The sequence below is a fragment of the Mugil cephalus genome, chromosome 2, assembly GCF_022458985.1.
Source record: "Mugil cephalus isolate CIBA_MC_2020 chromosome 2, CIBA_Mcephalus_1.1, whole genome shotgun sequence".
NCBI lineage: Eukaryota > Metazoa > Chordata > Actinopteri > Mugiliformes > Mugilidae > Mugil > Mugil cephalus.
Window position 1 is genome coordinate 24307534 of NC_061771.1, and position 21934 is coordinate 24329467.

Here is a 21934-nt window from a genome sequence, read left to right on the forward strand (position 1 = left end):
TTTTTGAACAAGCCACTTTCAGACTCATTACTAATAATTTTATTTTTAAAAACGATTACATGAGGCGAGAATGTGACTCTGTATCATAACTGTACTATATGATACATCATTATACTTTAGCATTTTATCTTTACCGCCTGAAACGTTTCTAAAATAACAAGATGTGAAGAAAATTCATATTTTTTTCCTATTTTTTGATGAATTACAATTAGATTGAATGAACTAATTAAAGCTTTTTATAAGAGACTAAAACAAAAATCACATTATTGTACAGAGTCACCTGTTATTGGAAGAGGAGTCGACAAACAGGACTTTCTGGATAGGTCACGTCAAATGTTTGTAAAGATAAGTCACTGTTGACAAATGATAAAGCACTTCACTGAAAGTCAGGAAACGGTCACATGTGCAATGAATTAATTTTAGACACACACACACACACACAGGGTGCTGCTGTTTTTTTATGAGGTGGATGATGTGTGAGCAGGAACAAATGTGACGAGTAAATCTCAATTTATCCATTGATTTTATTATTATTTTTTAATATTATTTTAAACTTACAGGGCTGTTTCCTGGTATATACCGATATAAATAAACGAGGGTTAATTCAGTATAACGGCATAAAGTTAGTCAAAACAAAACAAAAGACACATTTAATACTTTTTTTTTGTTTTCGTTGTTTATTGGCCACCATTTCACGTTTTTTTTTTTTTCCTTGTTTTTTTTCTCTCCACATCAATTTGGATATGATGGAATGCTTTGTTAGGTTTCCCCCCCCCCCCCCACACCCACCGATGTTCGGCTGACAAACACATCACCTCGCTCTGCTCAGCCGGCCCTCGCTGCCTGCAAACACACACACAGACGCACACAGACACACACTGTGCATTCACTCCTCTGCTCATGGATGACCAGAAACTAACCATTCAACACGTCGCACATTAATTCATCCACACACAGTCACCACTGTGGCAACGAGGAGCCGGATGGAGCAGAAATGGGGAACGTCCGGAGGTACAGGTCGGGTGAGGGATGGAGCTGTGACACTGTTCCCTCCCCCTCTTCAGATATGACGGACACTTCTCTCAGACCGACCCGACCAGTAAAAACCGTACCAATCTCTGTCTGCTTTAGTAACCACAATGAAATCTCTGACTAGGCATAAATGCAGTGCGTCCTATCAGAGCCGGCTCCAAAAAAAAAAAAAAAAAAAAAAAAAAACGTCTCCAGGTCTGAGAGCGTGCGTCCGAGGGGCCAACTCTGCCCCAACAGGGCCGACCGGCGACAGCCAGCTGGGCACGATGGTACGTCATTAAAAATGTCCTAAATTAAAAAAAAACAAAAAAAAAAATATATGAAAAAAAAAACCCTCAACGCATTTAAATAAAACAGGATTTTCATCAGAAAAGTTAACCTTTGTTCCTTTTAGAAAATAGTCAGTAGCCGTTCTGAAACGAGGAGACGGAACCGAAATATTTGGGAATGAAGAAATGTAAAGTAAACTGCCCCCCCCTCCCCACAACAAACGAAAGAAAACAATTGGTCTCAGCTACAGACGGGGGGGGGACGGCCCTTTGCACTACAAGCTCTTATTGGGGGGGGGGAGGTTCTTTTTTTTTTTTTGGACAAATAAAACACATCTACCGGATGGATGGCCCCCTTGTCCCCTGAGAGATCAGTCCTTACAAAACAACTTTAGGGAGGGAGAAACACTTTAGGAGCCCCCCCCCCCTCCACCCTCCACCCACACACACACACCTCACCTACAAATACAGGTAACAACACTCATTCAGCTCATAGGCTGCTGCTTTTAAACAGGAGGGGGGGGGGGCAAACTCTTCTGGGAAATTAAAAAAAAAAAAAAAAAAAAAAACATTTTGAAAACTGGATCTCGATGCCGTTGACATTTGGTTTGAAAGATACAAGGCAAAAAAGCTGATGTGGAGCTTTGTAGACAAGAGACAAGGCGTTGAGGCCTCCAACAGAGGTGGTGCACTGTTCCATAGAGTCCCCCCCTCCTCCTCCTCCTCCTCCTCCCTCCCCCCCCCCCGGAGGTGGGACATGACCAGTCTGGCCAGAGGTTACGAGCTTGAAGATGTGGCTGGCACAAAAAAAAAAATAAAAATAAAAAAATGCCCTGCCACGCCACTGATGGACTGACTGACTGGCTATCAGGCCGGCTTACTGACTGACTGAGAGGCTGTTAAAGGGGAATTATTAATGTTCACAGGACAGGGAAGGTCCACGAGGAAGGAAGTGAAGGTGGTGATGGTGACTGGTTGGAAGGGTTGGTTGGGGTGGGACTCGTCTCCTCTCTCTCTCTCTCTTCTTTTCACTCCTCTGCCGGCGCCTACAACTCATCGTGCTTCTCGTCGTCGCCTTCGTCCTCGCCGTCCGAGTCCGTGTGCACGTCGTCCATATCCTGAAGAGCAGAAGAGGGTTTTAGAGATTAAGATCCCAAACGTGCACCTTTAACGTTGCCCTTTTATCGATTCATCTGCTGCAGGTCACGTTCACTCAATTACAGTTAAAGAAATTATGTCTGAATACAAAAGGATCATAAGTTTAATGGTTCTACAATAATCGTTAGACCTAAATGGGATCTCGTCGTATAGATGACGTGTTGGGTTTTAAATAGCTGAAAACTATGGCTGTGTCTAAAGTTAGACATGGGAAGGAGCTAATGTTGGCCACGCTGCCGCACGTGCAGCTTTAATGTGGAGCCCCACATCTCCAGGCAAAGCCCAGTAAACAGCTACAGCAACAGCTGCTGAGGCGTTAGAGGGTTAGACAGCTGAGAATAGTGTGAGGTGGCGATGATGGAGCGTAAATGTTTTGGTGGACGGGATGATGCCCCACGTTAAAGCACACAGGTAGTTATATGTTGCATATTTTGTTCAGCTATGCAAGAAAAAACTTCGAAAGCAAATCGGTTCCAGCCTAAAAACCCTCATGAGAGCAGGTGTGATGAACCTATTTGATCAAATGTGACGGCGATGTGCTCACGTGGAGACACAGATTCAGCAAGAACCGAGATGCAACTGTTGCTTTAGGAGAAACTCAAAAAAACAGAAGTATCGGTTGTTTTTTTTTTTGAGTTCTCACTGCCGGATCTGAAGACGAAATTATCACAAGTTATGCAGCTTTGTGCGACTGATCAAACACATGACTCCAGCTCCTACATCCACGATTGAAAAAATAAATTGGAAGCGTTGGTGAAATGTCACCAGTATAAACAACGGATCCTAAAATTAACCCTGAAGATCTGAACTAAAAAGACGTACATAAGGCCAGTCTATATGTAATATGCACGTTGTATGTCAAACAACTAAATACTTTACAGAGACAAACTGCTCTTGATTTCCTACAGTAGCTCTTTAGTGGGTTTCATGTCCCATAAAACCTTTTACTGCAAAAAACTGTGTGTGCACAAGAAAAGTTTTGTTGTGTAACACAACTTTAACGTGCTTAAATACTAATACTTCATGAAACAGCTTTAGAAAAACTTGATGTTCACACATAAGAATCTAAATTATTGTTGTAGCTGTGTGTGAACAACAGCATCATTTATGCAGTAAGTTTTCAATAGAAAACAAATATACACATGAACTGAACCTGAGTCGAGTGTGTGTGTGTGTGTTGCTGCATCTTCCCGTCTCATGAATCTACAGTTCTGCTTCTCGTCAACATATGGACCATTTAACTAGACAGAATCGTATGGATTATCATTCTGAAGCTGCACAGCTCTTTGACGACGCCTGTGAAATGCATTCTGGGATAAATGAGTCCTCACACGTTACCCATCACGTGCTTCCTCGATAAAACACATCCAGGTGTCTGGACTGTACTCGGTCAGATGTGTACTTTGATTTTGAATGATACGTGGACAGAGACGGACGATGTTTGAAAAGAACACAAGGACAGGAAGACATATTGATCTCACCCCCATGTCATCGTCATCGTCTCCTGCGGGGGCGCCGCCCTCCTTGCCGCCGCTCTCCAGGAACTTGGTGAAGCCTTCGAGCGTTCTCTCGCCGTTGTAGTCGATCACCTGTTTGACGACACGTTATTGATTAAACGGATGCGATAATAAACGTGCAGCCGCGCTCCCTCACTTGAATATCACGGAGCTCCTGACACCTGTCTGACATTTAAAACGCAGCCAGTTAAACTTTGGCGCGTCCATCTTCACAGCTGGTGCCACTATGCTCATCGGAGCTGATCCAAGAGCCCGTAACACAACAAAATCAAATAAAAGGCACAGAGATCAGAACTAAAATAAGTCCACACGTGAAAATGACAATGATGGGACAGCTGCTAAATTTATTTTTACCTCCCCGTCCTTTCTCAGCCACCTCCTTGGTTTTCTCTTATGCTTCACTAAGTAGGGTCACAGGCTAATCTGCAGATTTACTAAGCCAGGACCCCGTTATACACACACCACCTATTTAAGATGCTGTTGTGAAGGAGTCAACAGACTAGACTAAAGCTTCTCAAAGTGAAATCATCAAGCAGGAATCTGTAAGAACACACAATTGTGCAGAAACTCACAAGGCTCCGGTTTCTGCACGTGGTTCACGCTCCTAAATCAAGAGGCACTAATGATACGAGCGAAGCTCCCGTGATAATGAGTCTGGATCCAAATAACCACCCGGACCCAGATCACTGTGACTCACAACTGCCGAGGCACGTAACGAGCAAAATGATTATCGAGGCTGGAGGAGACGCCGGGTCAAAACAAATAAGGAAGTTTACCGAAGATGTCGGACAAAATGAAAAAGACCCTGTAACCCTCAGGCAAACTTCAGGGACTTTTTGTCCATTTGGGCAAAATTTTCCTCTTTATTTTAGCTGTGTTAATGCATATGGCACTTTTTTTTTTGTAACCAAGCCTCTGCACAAAGTTTTAAACTTAAAATAAATAAATAAAATTCTAATGGGACAACAGAACACTGTGGACAAAAAATGTACCACCCTCTTGTAACCGTAGCGGACAAAAACGTCCATCCATAAAAACTCAACAGATTAACATTTTTTTCTGCATAAATCTCTTATGATTTGACCATATTTCTTGTAACTGAAACCCTAATATTGCAGAATGAATGATTTTATTGGGCCATGGCTGAAAATGTAGTTATAATGGAAGTCAACGGGACATTTTTGTCCACATTAAATCTGATGCTATACAAAAACTAATAATGCAATCAATGCAACGCTGAGGTGGTTTAAGAAATTTATGCAAAAAAAAAATAAAAAATTAAGAATATTTATTGCATTTTATAGCAGTTTTTGGACGTTTGGTGGAAAACTTTAATTACAGGATGTAGGAGGCACAGAAGAAGACAAGAGTTCTCTCATAACACTGTTATTTATGCAAAAAAAAAAAAAAAAAAACTACCCACCCTGCCTTTAAGAAAGGGGCGATTTTAGCTGAAAGGAAATGATGCGATGGTGCTCACCTTGCGTTCGTCTCCTGCAGGGAAGAACTTTAGGGTGGGGAAGCTGTGGACTTTGACGGCCTCGATCTCGTTGGCCGTTGAGTCCATCTTGGCCACAATGATGTCGCCGCTGTCCTTGTATTTCTCTCCCAGTTTATCCCAGATGGGAGCCAGCTGTTTGCAGTGTCCGCACCACGGTGCATCTGGAGTATTACACATAAAGAAAGCAGCAATTTAGACTTTTAGAATTAGCACTTACAGCTCTTTTTATTGGACTTGACACAGTTGCACGGTTCACATGTGATCTAGGAGAAAACAATGTAAGAAAAGTCTCTATGAAGGAGGAAATCTGGTTTATTTAAGATCTAAACATAGAGCTTGGCTGGGACATCCCTACTAGCTACTAGGCTAATAGCAGATCTTCACGTTTCCCTTTTGAATAATAAAAAAAAGTGTTTAAGTGGAACTTTTTGGTCCAGAATAAAGCATATAGCAGATTCTGAAACTATAAAAACAGAAGAAACAGAAAGAAAACGCCATCTTTCCCTGTAGCTCATTAAATGAAGCCCTTGTGCACTGAGTGAATTACTGTACAGTACAGATCACGTGCAGCATCAGCGTCGTGGACTCGCTGCCCTGTGACTGACTAGGAAACTTCCCCTTCACCTGTCGGGGAATACAGGCATCCCCCCCCCCGCGGGTCGTGACTGGTCAGAGGCTTTATTTAAACGGCCAGAGGCGGAAAATTTATCCAGAAATAGTGCAAATCCGGATGAGGGCGACTAAAAATAATCCCACGTCTATATCTAGAGACGATCGTTTTGAGGGTCGGTGTCTGGCAGCGAATTAAAACGCAGAGCGTGGGCTCGAGAATCAGCCCCCGAGATATTTGAAAAGGGTTCAGTGAGCAAGGTCAAGATTCGAGTTTCAGGATCCGAAAGCTTGAGGCCAAACCTGCCACATAACGCGCCCGAGCTCCACTGCAAAAATAACCAACAGTTGGAGCCAGAAACCGCTGATGGGGTTTCAGGCTGTCGAAGGAAACGCTGCAGCAAACAAACCAAAAACAAAAAAAGGAGAAGGAGAAGAAGGAGGCAGCTCTTACAGAACTCAATGAAGACATTCTTTGATGGATCGAAGGCAACCTCCTCGAAGTTTTTGCCGACCAAAACCTTGACGGGGGTTTTGTCCCAGTCGTCGGGAATATCCTGGCTCATGAGGTGGGGCTGTGGGGGAAAAAAAATAAAATAAATAAAATGTCATCATACATTTATCGTCGTCATGTGCAGAACCGTCGTCGTCACCGTACGAGCCGACCCTGAACGCAGCCACTCACCTTCAGTTTGCCCTCGGTGAACAGCGTGCAGAACTCGGTTATGCTTTCTGCAGTGATGGCGCTGTTCTCCGGCTTGTACTTGGTCATCTCGTCCTCCAGGGTGATGAGGCGGATGGCGGGACACTCCTCCTTCTTCAGGCCGAAGAACTCCAGGATGCGCTGGTTGTCGTCGATGTCGCTGTCGATGAAGATGAACAGGATCTGGAACGAGGGAACGAGGGACGCGGTTAATATTTAACAATGTTCACACCGGTCACATTTAATAGTTGAAGCTTTATTGTTTGTTTTGTTTTAAGGTCAGGTAAGTATTTTTCTTTTGGAACAACTAGTCATGCATCAAGCAACTAAATATTTTTCAAGTTGAAAAGCGATTAGGGACGAGATTAGGCCTGTATCTCAGTGTCTCTTCCTGTCATACGGCTCCAATCAGACCTGGGCAATCTGAACTAATAATATAAAAATAAATAATATATAAATATATATATATAAACCCTGGAAAGTCTAATGCATGTTGAAAATTCAGTGCTGTGGGTTTGAAAATAGTCATAAAAAGCCTGAAATTATTGAGTAAATACGTAACTATACCCTCTCTCCTTCTACATCAATGAACCACAAACAGATTTTTCATATTTTTTACGATAGAATCACACACATTTAAAATAAAAAATAATAATAATATTCTCACTGTGTGTTTAAACTACCAAAGGGATGGAGTTTAATGAGTTTAATGAGTTTGGTGTGTGCTCAGTAAATCCAGGGTGTGGTCACACTTGTACTTCACGCTGGATCAGATTGACCAGGATGAACAGGTCAGAACGGGGCCAGACAAGCTCAATAAAAACCCTAATTAAGTCTATTTATTATCAAGGCATTTGTATATATACACACATTTAAAATGGGGCAAAATTATAGCAATCGTGTTGGATTGGTTGATTTAAGTCGTGGCTTTAAAATGTGCAGCCTGTGGCCCAGGTTCCTCCTGGTGAAAAGAGGCTGGAGCCTCGTACAGGTCACCCACCTGACCCTTGAATCCCTCTGCAGCTTTTTTAAACTGGTCCATTTTGTCCTGGAAGTCTGAGGAGGCTTTGGGCAGGAACATGAGGATGTGGGACTTGATGTCTCCCCCGAAGATTTTAGGGGCCGTCTGCGGGAAAACAAAAACACAGTCATGACATGTAGGACACATTGCTCGTCCTTGGTTGTTGGGAATCGTTGCAAGGACCAGTTAAAGGCTGATGTTTGTCGTTACCTGCTCCGTGAACTCGATGACCAGAGGCAGCTGGTTGGACTTGACAAAAGCCAGGAGTTTTTCTTTAGTCATCTCTCCATCGAAGGTATTACGACCTTCATCGAACTGGAAAAGGAAAAAAGGGAAACGCTTAGATACGACCTACACCTGTCTGTGTCACGTCTAGTCTGCCTGCGAACACCAAACATAGCTTTACCAGACAAACCACTTCAAAACCCCCCCCCCCCGAGAAGATGAAACATGCTTTTACCGGGCGTTAAGAATAGCGGCGCTAAGGCTGTGCCAAGCAGCCTTTACTGGCACACAATGGGGGGGGGGTCTTACCGTCAGCCTTATGGACACTGAAACTAAACTCTCGACCCCACAGTCGCAATAAACAAGTCAGAGACCCCCCCGGCTGTTTATTAAAACGAAGCCTCTGCTTTCGGAGGGTTTGCATAGCGGCCGCCCGCATGTCGGCGGTGTTTGTGTCGGGGTAAAGTTACCGACGTGTATCAGGGGCCAGACAATGGCCGGTCTGAGCCGTCCGTGCATGTGCCAGAAAGAAATGCCACCCACCACGGAGATGACAGCCAAAATTACACTGAAAGTGGCTCGGGTCAAGTTTAGAGGTTGCAAATAATAATTACTTTTTCAAATCAACTGATGCCTCCACACGTAGTTACTACATTAATCTGAAGGTTAACTAATAAACTTCCCCAATTGATCTTTTAATCAAACATTATATATTTTACACTTGATGTCAAGTTCATTAAAGAGCGTTTATTTTTTATTTTTAGCGTTAAACCTTCCATGCAGCTGGTGAATCAATAAACAGAACATCTAATGCCTGCATGAAAGAAATACAAATAACTTTTGTTTTGATGGAGCGAGTAGAGTCTCTAATACTTTAGTTTCATTTTAAGCGAGTGTGCAACTTCCTGGGTTTAAATGTAAAGAATTCCCAACGAATGACGTTCACCTTGAGGCATTTTCAGCCATTTCCAGCCATGGAAACCGAAGATGAGCTACTCTCTTTATCACTGATCACCTGTCATGTATTAGTTTTGCTATGTCATCCCTGCAGTTGCCATTAACTTCAGCAATGTCCCCGATCGGTATCAGGGCAACGATCATATGGAACTCGTAGCCAAGCCTGATTTCTTTCTTTCTTTTTAGATTCATTGTGTCTGTAGATAAACACCAAGCAATAAAGAACATGTCTAAACGTGCCTGAAGTAGCGAGCGCCCTGAGGAACTTCACAAAAATGAGATTTCTATCGTGTAGTTTTTAGAAAGCTGGTCTGGATTTGTTGCGACAGTGTGAATGTTAAGTTATACACCACTATTTATGATATTTAACTGGTTATTTATTGGGTTAAAACCGTCCAGATCCAAGTGTTTTACGCAAAAAAAGCAAACATACATTTAGTCTCTTTACGTTTTTTTTGTAAGAGTTGACCGTTTTAAAATAAAAGTTAAATATTTTAGAAATAGCCTAGAAGCCATTTTTTTTTCTTAATGTTGTGCAGAGCTCTTCAACTGTCAACATACAAACAGCTGCAAAACGGATCTAGGTCATGCAAGAAAAAAAAATGTTCATTTACAAATTTTATAAATGTTATTTTTATCATTTTAACTAAAAATAGACTGGGATTTTCCCACTGGGATATTTTAACTAGTGTACGTAATGTTTAGGCAAATGAGTGCATCATAAAAGACACATTTTAAATCAAACTCCCTCACATTACATGGTTGGTTATTTATCATTTATTATTTATTGACGCCCTCTTTGGACCTTAACCCAGACGGACAAATCCACAGTTGTACTGAGATACTGTTTCGCTGATAAGAAGTCAACTGATCTGACCTCAACAACTGAGACGCAATACAACTTCTGCAAATTTCAATGAGGGAAAAAAAGCCTATAAAAAGGTTTTTAAGGGAAGAATTCATCTTCCTTTTGTTCACCGTCTGCTCTCAGTCTGAGGAGGTTAGTTGAACCATCGACCAGAACCTAAAGAGCCATTTCTCATCCATCACGGTGAATTCAACTCTTCTGGACGGGTCGAGCTACAAGCCCCGAGGAAAACACACATCTTAAACCTTCGAGGAGCTCGGACGGACCAAGATTAGCAACGGAGAGCGGATACTCCGAGGTCAACAGCGTCGAGTTACTGAGCTGCTCCCCAACGATTACGTCTGTGGCTGATGTACGGCCACAAATATCCCATTTACAATAGATCCGGATCATCATCAAGCCACAGTTCACCCACAGCTTACAAATAAAGACGTAACAAAACGTATGAGGAAATAAGCTTAAAAGTCACCTTCTTGAAAAGGACGACGCTGTCCTTGGACACCTCGTACTTGGAGAACAGGGCATCGTCGGAGGTCACGGCGAAGGGAATATCATCGACGGCTTCGGCCGCCTTTTCGTAGGCTTTGGCGTCAGCAGAGCTAGTGTCCTACACACACACACACACACACGACAACCATCCTTAACAAACAGCAGCATCCAAGTTTTAAATGAGCCAAAATGCATTAACAGTGATTTAGATAAAGGAGAGTTTGATGGTGGCGAGAATACGGTTTTGCAGTGACATGAGAATCCCACCTTGAAGAATCCGATGACTGCCACCTCGCTGTCGGCGATCAGAGACTCCGCCTCAGTAACCTTGCTCAGGGTGGTGACGGCCGGACCTGTGCGCTTCTTCAGCCAGCTGACGATGTCGTCCGCCTGCCTGCCAGCTGCAAAGCAAAACAAACAAAAAAAAAAAAAAAAACACACAATGACTCAACAACTTCACCCTGCACAGATGGAAGGAGATCACTGAAAGACCAAAGGTTCAGAGGATGAATATTCTAGTATTTAAGTCAAACGTTAGGTCCAACGTTACCACAGACAGACTGAGACACAATAGGCCTCAATTTGAAAACCATAGGGCATGTGGGAAGTAATTGCTTGAGTGAACTTTCATGACTCACTGCTGATAAATGACAGCATATGATGATTTGCAAGGTTTACGTCGATTGCTAATTTGCGCAGGGCTCTGCTTCAGGAGGCACACTTTGCAAAAATGAAGTGACCTGTAGCATAGCTGGAAGGGGGCATTTCAGATTTAACAAAAAAAAATAAATATATGTCTGTATTTTAGTCTTAACATAAGCACTGGTATTTGAACCATATCTTTGAACCATCTGACAGGAACGCTACTCGTAACTTTAACAGAGAAGTCTGGGAATTTTAACTTTAACAGAGCTAACAGACTTTTAACAGAGCCAATATAATTTGTAAAAACTGAACCACCTACGTGCATGAGCATCTCAACAACTTAAAACCAACGAGGCGGCAGCATCAATATTTACGACAATGACTTTAGTCCGATTGTTGGTTCCTGATCTGTTGTGCTTCACACAGACTCTAGCAGAGCTAGCAGAGTTAGCATGGCTGCATTTATTTATGTACATGTATTCATTAAACGAAGCCACATAGAATTAGAACAACGCTGCGCTCCAAGTGGGTGGAAGCAACTTCTCGGAGCGGCTGCTTATTCAATATGTTTTACTACTTGAATGGAATTTGAACTCCATCTTGGCTCAGACAGATGGTGATATAATAGGATATATATGTGTATATATATAGCTCCAACTTAAAAATACTACAGAGCCTGAAGATGGCACTTATCTAAACGAATTTTTCGCAGCCATCGAGGCAGTCGAGCTGAAGACGTGGCAGCACAGAGACACCCTTCATAAATTAAAACCGAGTCATGAGCAAGTTCTGCAATTTCAGAAACCTCCGGCCAACGGCTCGTCTCCGTTTCCACCTTCTAATCCGAGCACCTCGTTATATCATCACATGAAAGATGATATTAAAATAAATCTCATGATGCCACGGCTGTTAACAAGATGTTTACTTTTCTCTGGAGTAAATCTGCTGCATTTAAACTAGACCTAAAAAAAAACCACAGCCGGCTGTCTTGACTGAACCGGTGATGCAACGCCGTGAAACGCACGCTGTTGAAGCAGTGTCGCTGCTTTGAGGTCTGTGTGTGTGTGTGGGGGATAAAAGGCGTTTCTGGAAGCGTAATTCAAGTCAGAGTAGTCATTTCCACAAAAGCTCTCCCCTCCCGCTGCACACGCAGCCTGGCCGGCAGAGGAGAGGCGACGTGAAGAAATGCACATATCTCAGAGTCAGCATGAGTGAAACGTGTGGAGGAGAAAGGCCACACCCACTTTTTGGCTCATGCACGTTGTCGACAGCTGATTGGCCGACTCGCCGCTCATGCTGCTGCGCTGTATCACATTACAGGGATGAGGAGGGTGATTCAGCTTTGGCTGTTTGACCCCGGTCTTCCTGCCATCTATAGCTCTACTACCCGGGACCCTTTAGTAATTTCTAGTAATTATACAGAGGTCATCTTTGATCATGATCCTCTAATTTGTAAAGTAAAAAATGTACCATATTTCTTCAAAATACAGAGGTCGTAACGCAATTTGAATCGTCATCTCTGCAAGTTTGGTTTTATTTTCATTTATTTTTTCTGCCTTTTCTTTTGATGGCGTCACTAACCTGGAAGGATTTTATTTACTGATGCATTCATGTGTTCAGCACGTGGGTAAAGGTGGTTTATCATCAGGTAGTTCCTGAAGTCTCATGTTATTTACATATTTTAACTATTAATAACCCAAATCTGCAAAGTAACTAAAGCTGTCTAATGGTTTAGTGTTATAAAAGGTTTAATGTCACCTCTGACATGTAGCGTGTGTGAGTGGAAGCTGAATTTAGCAGAATTAGTATCACATGACGTCCCTGGGTAATACCAGCGCTTCAGATTCATTCAGGATTTTCTCAGCAGTTACTCAAAATCACTTTGGGGAAAAGAACTCTTTTATTAAGATTAAACAATGAGAGACAAAAAATCCCAAGGGAATACGAATATCTCAAATGTGATTATCTAATTAAATAATTTGAGGTTCAATTAAGAGAACAACACCATCGCCGACGGGACTCACTCACCGGAGTACTCTTTGGGGGACCCCTTCTCTCCGCCCTTGAAGAACTTGATGGTGGGGTATCCCCGCACACCGTACTCCTGGGCCAGCTCGGTCTCCTCCGTGGCGTCCACTTTACCCAGGCGGATGGCCGAGCCCTCGGCCTTCAGCATGCCGGCGGCCTTGGCGTACTCCGGAGCCAGGGCCTTGCAGTGGCCGCACCATGGGGCGTCTGTGGGGTAGAGATTTGCATAGTTCTTGATGAGCGGGGAGTCCACAATGTCGGAGAATATATATATATATAACGAAGCAGGATAAAGTAGAAGGAGGGCGCACCCGAGAAAATTACAATGTGCTACGGCCGTCAAAGTTAATGCACGTTTTTTTTAACACCGCTTGTTTTCAGGCTCCCTTTGATGTTAATCTCAGTAATCTCCACGGTTTTTAGGAAATCAGGACGCTACGTAGCATAAATGCTGCGGATGGAAAGCAGAAACAAACCTCACTGAGAAGAAACGAATAAAAAAAAAAGGTCTTTTGAACAAGAAACGCACCTTAAAAGCCCCGCCTGATGATTCAAAGGCTTTTTTTTTTTTTTTTCCCATTTGCATTTGACCATGCGGCACCTTGGAGGTTATTTTGGAGAATATTCTGGTTGGCATTTGTTACTGTGATGCAATATTAATTGCAATAAATTTGCATAAAGTAAGAATACGTGTCTGCTTCCTCTTGATGAGTCTTAAATATTCCTCTAATGTACATTTGGAGCATTTATTTCCTCTTTTAATGCTTTATTAATGTGCATTAGTTGACCATAAAGTATGAAAAATATATATAATAAACATAAAAAAGCAATAAAATATGAGTGCCGCAAAAAAAATGCAGAATCATTTCATTTCTGCAGTTGTCCAACATGTCCATTTGTAAGACATAGTGTCCCAGAAGTCTTCCACGCGGATAATCCGCTAATCACACAATTACACGTCAAACACAATGACCCACATTGCATCACCTTCACTTCCAACAAAAGAAACAAAACTTCCTTGTGTGCACACACACGGATGGACTTTTGTAAAGTACACGTCAACCTAGCTCCACATCCACAGCCGTGATCCCGCCCAGCTGAGGAGTACGTGAGCAAACACAGTCCGTGTCGCCCTCCCTCCCCATCCCGAGATTAGTGGGACAGCCTCCTCCTAACTTCAACAATCTGACACAAAGTGAAGCGGGATGGGCCTGCAGGCTACGGAAAAAGGTGGCTAACTATTAAAACAAGCTATTAAAAATAACATTTAACCAAACATGTTTTTGTTTTTTTTTTGTCTGCGTTGCATGGAAATTGAAAGTTACAGGATGAAAGTACAGTAAGAAGCAATCGAAACTTAACAATCGAAACCTTAACTTTCAGCGTGAATAGCACAAAACACTACACAAAAGATGATTAGCGTTGATGCACACGCCGTTTAAATCACAATTACATGTGAAGCATAGGTCGAGTTTAATTAAGCATCGAGATTAGCAACAAAAACAAGTTGCATTCAAGTTACATATGAGTCACATGAAAAAAAAAACCTAATGAGGAAATGAGGCTAAAGAGACGTTGCATTAAATGTAGGACAGTCAAACAAAGTTGTGTCCAGGTTGCAACACCACGACCCCTAAAAATAAAACGATAATTAGGCGAAAGAGGCGTTCAATTGTGATAAAAAAAAAACACGATGTGTTGAAGTTACAACACCAGTTGGACGGAATAAATAATAAATAAAGCTAAAGAGACGTTGCTTTGTGCATAAAACAAGTTGCGTTCAAGTAACACCAGTTTTCCCCCCTACACACTCACAAACAAAAAAATAGCAATGGGGCTAAAGAGACGTTGCATTAAAATTAACACAGTAAAACAAGCTGCGTTCAAGTTTCCCCCCCATCAGAGTCCGTTCATAATTGGTATTAGCTGATCAAATTTAACCAATCCCAAGATTAACTCAGTGCAATACACGTTTTCCTCGCTATTTAAACAATTTATAGACTACGGTGCATTGTCTCGGTAGAACTGATTCATGCAGGATTGTAAAAAAACCGAGTCCGCCATCGGTGCGTGAACTTGTCACAAGTGTCAAAGTTTAAAGCTAGCCGGGCTTGGTTTATTTTAGCTAGCTTAGCCGCGCAGCTAGTGTGTAACCGTACCGAGATATCCAGCCATACTTACAGAATTCAACCAGGATGTTGGGGTGAGCCTGGAGAGCCTCCTCGAAGTTACTTTTCTTCAGCACCAGGACGTCTTCTTCCTCGGCGATCTCAGCCCTGCTAGCCACGGCCAGGGTGCAGAATAGCAAAAACTTCAGCATAGTTGCCGTTGGATTGTTCTTTTCGGACAGAGAGACGAGAGCTGCAGATACGGTTTTAAGTTGCGGGTTTTTTTTTTAAACCGAAAAATTGGTTTCAGTGCCTGGTCTTTTTTTCTTTACCCTGTTGAAGGCTGGGAGAGTAGCTGGTATTTTGTGTCTACCGCTACTAACGTGGCAGTGCACGCAGAAACCGGAGGGGTCAGCCGTAGTGCGCATGCGCCTTTATGAGGCTGTAAGCAGTTCGTGTTGAAATGTGACTGGACCGCGGCGACGTGCACCTGGAAGTGAAACTGGGCGCTCCCCTCCCTGTGGTTTTTGTTTTTTTATTTTTTTTATTTTTTAAAAATTTTAGATTTATACCAGTGTATATTTTGTTTACGTTTTGTTTTTTAAATAAAAAAAAATATATGTTAAAAAGAACAATACAAAAACAACAATAATAACAGAAAACACAAGAGGAAACAAGCCGTAGGTACATTGTTTAAAATATAAATAACAAAATATCTTATCCAATAAACAACAAAGCAGGTTTATTATTATTATTATTATTGCTGAAATTATTTTTGTGAATAAAATATTTTGCCAAAAGTAAGAGCAAGCTTATTAGGAAATAACATTTTCCTTCCGTCTTATAATTATATTTTCCTAATTTAAACAAGAATCTTTACAGAGATGATCAGTGATAAATCTGCTGAAGCTCACCCAGAATCTTTTGGTGCGAGTACAGCGTCACAATGCAATGTTTCTGGGTCAAAAATTACAAAAAGAGCAGTTTGTGTCCTTTTGTCTTGTAAATTTCTGCATATAATCTTTGGCAGGGAAGCATTTATAGGTGATTTTAAAGGACCCGACTGCACTGTAAGGATGTGCAATACCAATATTTTTCCTTTTCGATCCCATACCAAGTCACACCAAGGATAATATCCATACACCAATACCGATATCGTCTACTTGTTTGTATAAAAACTTTATATGATAACTTTTACAGTGAACATTTATGAATGTAATTATGAGAAATGTATTTTATACCTCTGTATAAGAATTAAATGAGCTAAATATCAGACTTCTGTTTGTGGACCAGACAGAGTCTTCAGGGTCTTGGGATTAGATCTTGGCCACATTCTACATTCTCTATCATTTATCATTTACATGTTTTTGTTAAGAAACAGCAGCGTGTTTACATGCGACGTTTATATGCCTGTGATGGGCACTGTGATGTATTTTCACTATATACCTGGACGTTGTCTGCTCTCTAAATTTAAGCTTCCATCACTGAGGTCTGTCTCAAGTGTGGGGGCACATCCCTGCACTCCCTCTGTCTCTCACGTTTTTTACTTTTTTAGAACCGATTACAGATTCGGTGTCATAAAAGTATTAATAATAGAAAGCAGACTTGGTATCGATATGTTAATGTGAAGATAAACTCTAAAAAAACACATCTAAATTGGAAGTATCAATATTACTGGATCGATACGTGCATCCCTGGAGCACCGGAGAGGGAACTGTGTCCCCTTTAACACAACATACTTAATATCTAAATATTCTTTTAATCACAGTTCATTATTTTTAGCTAGTTTAATCAAACGACTTGTGCACGAAACACGTAAATTCTGATGTAACCGAAGCATTTACAGCATTTCTCTGACTCTAAATGTAACTGATGCAACACAGTGCAAGTGGGGGGGTGTGGAAACTGGGTGTTTTTTGTGATTGCAAAGAGAGCGGAGCAAAGTCTGAATGAGTAATAACATGTCATGTTGCTCACCTAAGAAAGAAAAATAGGGAACATTTTTCTAAAATGTGCATGGATAAATAATTCCCAGAAATACCCTATAAATACGATATATCCGTCGGAAATGGTGTTCGTATGAATCCTGAGCAAATAAAACCAAGACCAGTGAGGGTGCTGGAAGGTTATTGGTTATTTGGGTAAGTCGACTCTTTCAGGGAAGGCTTTTTATTTGTTAGCGGCACTGATTAATTGATAGGATTTTCCCCTTCTGCAGCTGGTTTTTGAGTTTAATCTAATTTTACTGTGACCTCACCACTTCTTGTTTTACTTGGAGAAAAAAAAATGTGTCAAAAATTAAAGGTTGACTTGGAAAATCCAACCATTGCGGATTCTAAGAGGAAGTATTGAGGTTATAGAAGGTTGTAGAACAAACCTGCATAGAGTGAACATGTGATCATGTTGTATCATTGTGTATTCATGGGTTGAGGAGAAGCAGCTGAGCAGGAACAGTCCTCTACTACTGCGGGGAAAGGTCCAGCTAATTTGGCTACAACCACCAAATGAAAATAACCGTCAGTCAGTGTAGAGGGAACGATAAATGTGTACGGTTAAATGGCTTCTTGTTTTCATTTTGTGGGTTAAAACAGATTTAAACATAGAGAATAAAGAAATAATACCAGAATTGCCCAGTTAAATATGTATGTAGACTACAACATGTAGGATTTATCTAGCTACGTAGAGAGATAGATCTAGTTATCAGAGTCCAGAGTCCGTCACCACATCATCGCAACGACATTTGAAACCTAATCGAGACTCTAGCTTAGATAGTCACTATCAGCTGTAGAACAATTCGTCACCTCTTGCTCAGTTTTTTTTCACTAGACAAAGTTTTGTGAGGCTCCAAATTGGAAGAAAGTATTTTGGTGCTTCTGTTTTTTTGGTCACACACCGAACACGACACATCGCCACTGGGAAGCATGGTGGTGGCAGCATCACACTGTGGGGATGCTTCTCAGCAGCAGGCTCTGGAAGATGAAGGCGGAGGTTTTAAAACGAATGCAGCGAAATACAAGGAACTCCTGGAAAATCTGAGTCAGTCTGCAAGAGAACTATGACTCGGGAGAAGATTTATTTTCCAGCACAGACAATGACCTGAAGAGGCGCAATCTACCCACACATATGTGGTTTAAAGACACCGAGGCCTGGAATGTCCTGGAGCGGCCGAGTCAAAGCCTATAGAGAATTTGTAGCTGGATTTTAAAAGTGCTGTTCATGCCTGAGACTCAACATCTGGAGCTTGAGTAGTTTTGCAAAGAGCAATATTGTCGAGGCATGCAGCTTAACAGAGACCTGGCCAGTGGTGTGTCCACTAAACGCTGACTCGATGAGGGTAAATACTTCTGCTTTCACTTGCCAAATCCTAGTGTACACCACCCATAATGCAGCATTAAAGCTTCATCCTTTATAACACACGTACATCACGAGTAGATGGCAGAGACTTGCATCCACTCGATTTAATCACCTTGAAAGACTCTTTGGTTTCTTCACTGACGGGACACATCAGGTTTTGACCTTTTATTAAGTTTATATTGCAAATATGGAGCATGATGTTTGCCAGACGTCACTGATGCATGTCATATCCTTGAGTTTAGAATTTATGTCAACATGCAAGTCAGAAATACATCCAGGAAAATGACTTCTCTCATTTATCTGATTTATCTAACTCGCAGCTTTGTAACATAAGACAAGGTGCCTCAGTTTAGCCTTTCAAGAGTAGAAAGATGGGGAAAAAATGCAAACAGCTCTTCCTGAAAGTCTTAAGTTACTGATTTCTTCATTAAGAATCATATGTCTCTGATATTGTTATTAAAGCAAACACTTTTTAAATGGCAAAGAGAAGTTATCCACTATTTTACAGTACATTAAAAATCATACTCCTGCAGCAGAGAGACTGAAGCCTGAAGCCTAGAAGAACATTTAAATGCGCGTCTCCAGCCTGAGGTGAGTCAGGCAAGAATTTCTTCCTGGAGGAAAAACAGGAGTCAAATTCAATAAAGACTTTATTAAATCTGACAGATGTTGAAACAATATCTGTTCACATGACAAAGGACTCTGTGCTGCCACTGATTTTTTTTTTGGTTTAAGAATAAATGTATAAGTTCTTAATTTTCCAACAAACTTACAATCAACCCATCCTTAAATCTACTCAATAACACACATGAGCTAATAATAATCAATATAACTGATAACATATACACAACTAATACTACGGTAATGCACTATCAGCCGTCTTCTATCAAAAACCCTGCAGCAGCAGAATGGTTTATGTGAGTTATGTGCTTGGATGAGAGACCTGGCATGAGAGAAGCTGTGTCCATCTCCAGTTTCTGGCGCTTTATCTTCTCTGTTTCGAATCATACATCAAACCAGTTGGCAGCAGCTTTAAAGCAGGATCTCAGGCTGCCCTCTGTCTTCACTGGAGGACATCTTGTTTTAATTTATCAATAAGGTAAATATTATGACCTTCTTAATATTGTGTAGGTCTCCCTTGTGCCTCCAAAACAGTTGTGACTCATCAGTGAATGGACAGGGACCTTCTGAGGGCGTCCTATGGTGTCTGGTACCAGGATGTTGTTAGTTGGGGAGGAGCCTTTGGGTCCTGTTGGTTGAGGGGAGGGGCCTCTGTGGATCAGACTTGTTCCACTGCATCCCACAGATACTGGATCGGTTTGGGTTCTAGTGAATTTAGAGCTTAGATCAACACCTTGTGCTGTTTTTTCATGTTTTTTCTAAACCATTTGTGTGGTTGGTGGCTGCTGCCATCAAGGAGTGTCATTGCTATGGGGTGGGGGGTGTCTGGTCTGGTCTAGGTGGGTGGTACGTAAGTTGCCTTTTTAAATGTTTTTTGGATGTGACACGTCCAAAAGTCTCCCAGCAGAACACTGAATTATCACAAGATGCTCAACGTTCACAACATCAGCGGTCATAATGTTTTGGCTGCTCCGTGTTTGTTCTAATATAACAACAATAAAGTCTCACCTTTCTTTCTTTTAACGATGACTCTTCTTGCCTACAGCGATTTAAAAAGTTTTAGATGCAAGTCTTCGGTCAGATTTCATGCTCGGCTGCAAAGTGGGACATGGGATCAAAAGCTGGTTCGGTTTCCTGGCAACAAGCTTTTCTGACTGAACCGGCGACGTTCAAATCATATTAGTATTCATCCATAGCCCCCATAATCTGCCCCTGCATGTCCGACTTTGTGAGTTAGCATGAAATGTGATGGGATATGGCTGCAGTAATCAAAGGAGGTTTATGGGTCATTTTACTTTTATTTTGAATAAATGCTGCTAATATTTCACAGAGGAGAACACGTCTCTAACAGAGCTTAACATTGTGTTCCTCGCGTAGACAAAGGGGGCCTCCCTGTGCTTGTCAAATATAAATCATACACGTCAGGAACGTGTCGTGACAGCAGTCATTTAAAGCGGCGAGCTCTGTGACTGAACTGGCTGGAGCAGTTTGACAGTTTGCCACTTTTACACTTCGGCTGTGGCCACATCCTGTAGCCTAGCACAGAGAAACCACACGTCACAATAGTGCGAAGTGGCAGATACGTGAATACGTGATACAAAGTTAACAGAGTGTTAGTCACCAGACACCTCACACTGCATGTAACTTCCATGTCATTTCCACTCTGCAATCCTACACACCTTGTACACGCCTTGAGCTACGAAACAATTAGGGCGCTGGTGTGAGGAAAAGCCTATCTGTTTATTTTATCAAGGGCGTTTTTTAAGAGCAAATATTGCCCGTGCTACTTTTTTTTTTTTTTTTGTTTGTCTAACTTTTAATGCGACCAGACAGGTCGATTTCCAGCAGTTTGCCAGACGCAGAGACGGGGCGATTGCAGGAAATCAAAGAAGATCAAAGGAAAATTAGTTTATTTGTGAAAACTGCGGGAGTTTCTGTTAAGTTTTCACCTTGTTAAAAGTTGCACAGAGATCCGAATCCTTTAGTTTTGATCTTAGTTGTGGAGTAAAGTGTCTGTGAAGGTTCTCGTCAACCATTCAGGTCATGGACTATCCAAAAAAAAAAAAAACTAAAGGTAAAAACGAGGGCAACTGGATTTCTGAAGTTTCTTGAAGGTGTTTTGTTCAAGTAGCTTTGATAGTTTATAGAGACTGGTGGGGAGTTACGATTTAAATGGGACACCGTCATCTGTTATGTATCAGAGAGCCTGGTAACACTCCTAGACAAAACTTGCAGTTTACACTTGTACATTGGGGGGAAAAATCCACCCATTCATAAAAAGCGAGATCACCAGTGCTTCAGGGGACACTCCTTTGAAGACATCAGTGTCCACGTTTTAGCCAGAGAAGACAAGTGGTTTGAAGCATGAGTAAAGGAAGTAAACCCTTCTCTCCAAAAGGTCTCACTCCATTCACATCCCGAGAGTCTCAGTTTGGACATTAATGCATTGGGGAATTAAATCAACATCAATCAAAGTAGATTCCTCCAATCACCATCTGTTCATTATTTAAACCCCAACTCTGGATGAAACACCTTCACAAAGCCTCTAGTTTCAGCCTATTTTTTGTTGTACAGTGTGTAGTATACAACCCTCAATGATTGTGGCATTTAAAACAAAACATCTACGTCAAATGAAGATTCAGTATTAAGTTCGGTGCTGCTGTAAATGTTCACCACTGTCACCACTGTCACCACTGTGCAGTGCTGCTGATAAGAGCAGAGGAGGTTCTTTATTAAGTGTTATAATTCCACGAATAGAGAATGCAGCTCTCTGCGACACTAATCATCAGCTCTGAGGCCTTTTATATATATATATTTATTTTTTTTGTC

The 21934-nt window shown here is 41.7% G+C and overlaps 1 protein-coding gene across 1 annotated transcript; it reads right to left on the bottom strand.

Moving 5' to 3' along the window:
• Window positions 1-506: 506 nt before the first annotated feature.
• p4hb (prolyl 4-hydroxylase, beta polypeptide) lies at window positions 507-15550 on the bottom strand. The gene is made up of 11 exons (XM_047578782.1): window positions 15204-15550; window positions 13023-13229; window positions 10617-10750; window positions 10330-10467; window positions 8021-8125; window positions 7790-7915; window positions 6772-6972; window positions 6541-6661; window positions 5457-5638; window positions 3941-4048; window positions 507-2419 (listed from the first exon to the last, which is right to left on the bottom strand). Exons 1-11 carry the CDS (start codon window positions 15340-15342, stop codon window positions 2348-2350), a joined length of 1533 nt encoding a protein of 510 aa, XP_047434738.1. The 5' UTR covers window positions 15343-15550; the 3' UTR covers window positions 507-2347.
• Between the last annotated feature and the right edge of the window lie 6384 nt (window positions 15551-21934).

What these genes read in the sequence shown, in the direction of transcription:
- p4hb (XM_047578782.1), bottom strand. Translation starts at nt 15,342, where the DNA reads ATGCTGAAGTTTTTGCTATTCTGCACCCTGGCCGTGGCTAGCAGGGCT. An exon ending in GTCCCCCAAAGAGTACTCCG is followed by an intron (nt 10,751 to 13,022) that starts GTGAGTGAGTCC and finishes TTTGCTTTGCAG; the next exon opens with CTGGCAGGCAGGCGGACGAC. An exon ending in GCGTCGTCCTTTTCAAGAAG is followed by an intron (nt 8,126 to 10,329) that starts GTGACTTTTAAG and finishes TTCCTTTTCCAG; the next exon opens with TTCGATGAAGGTCGTAATAC.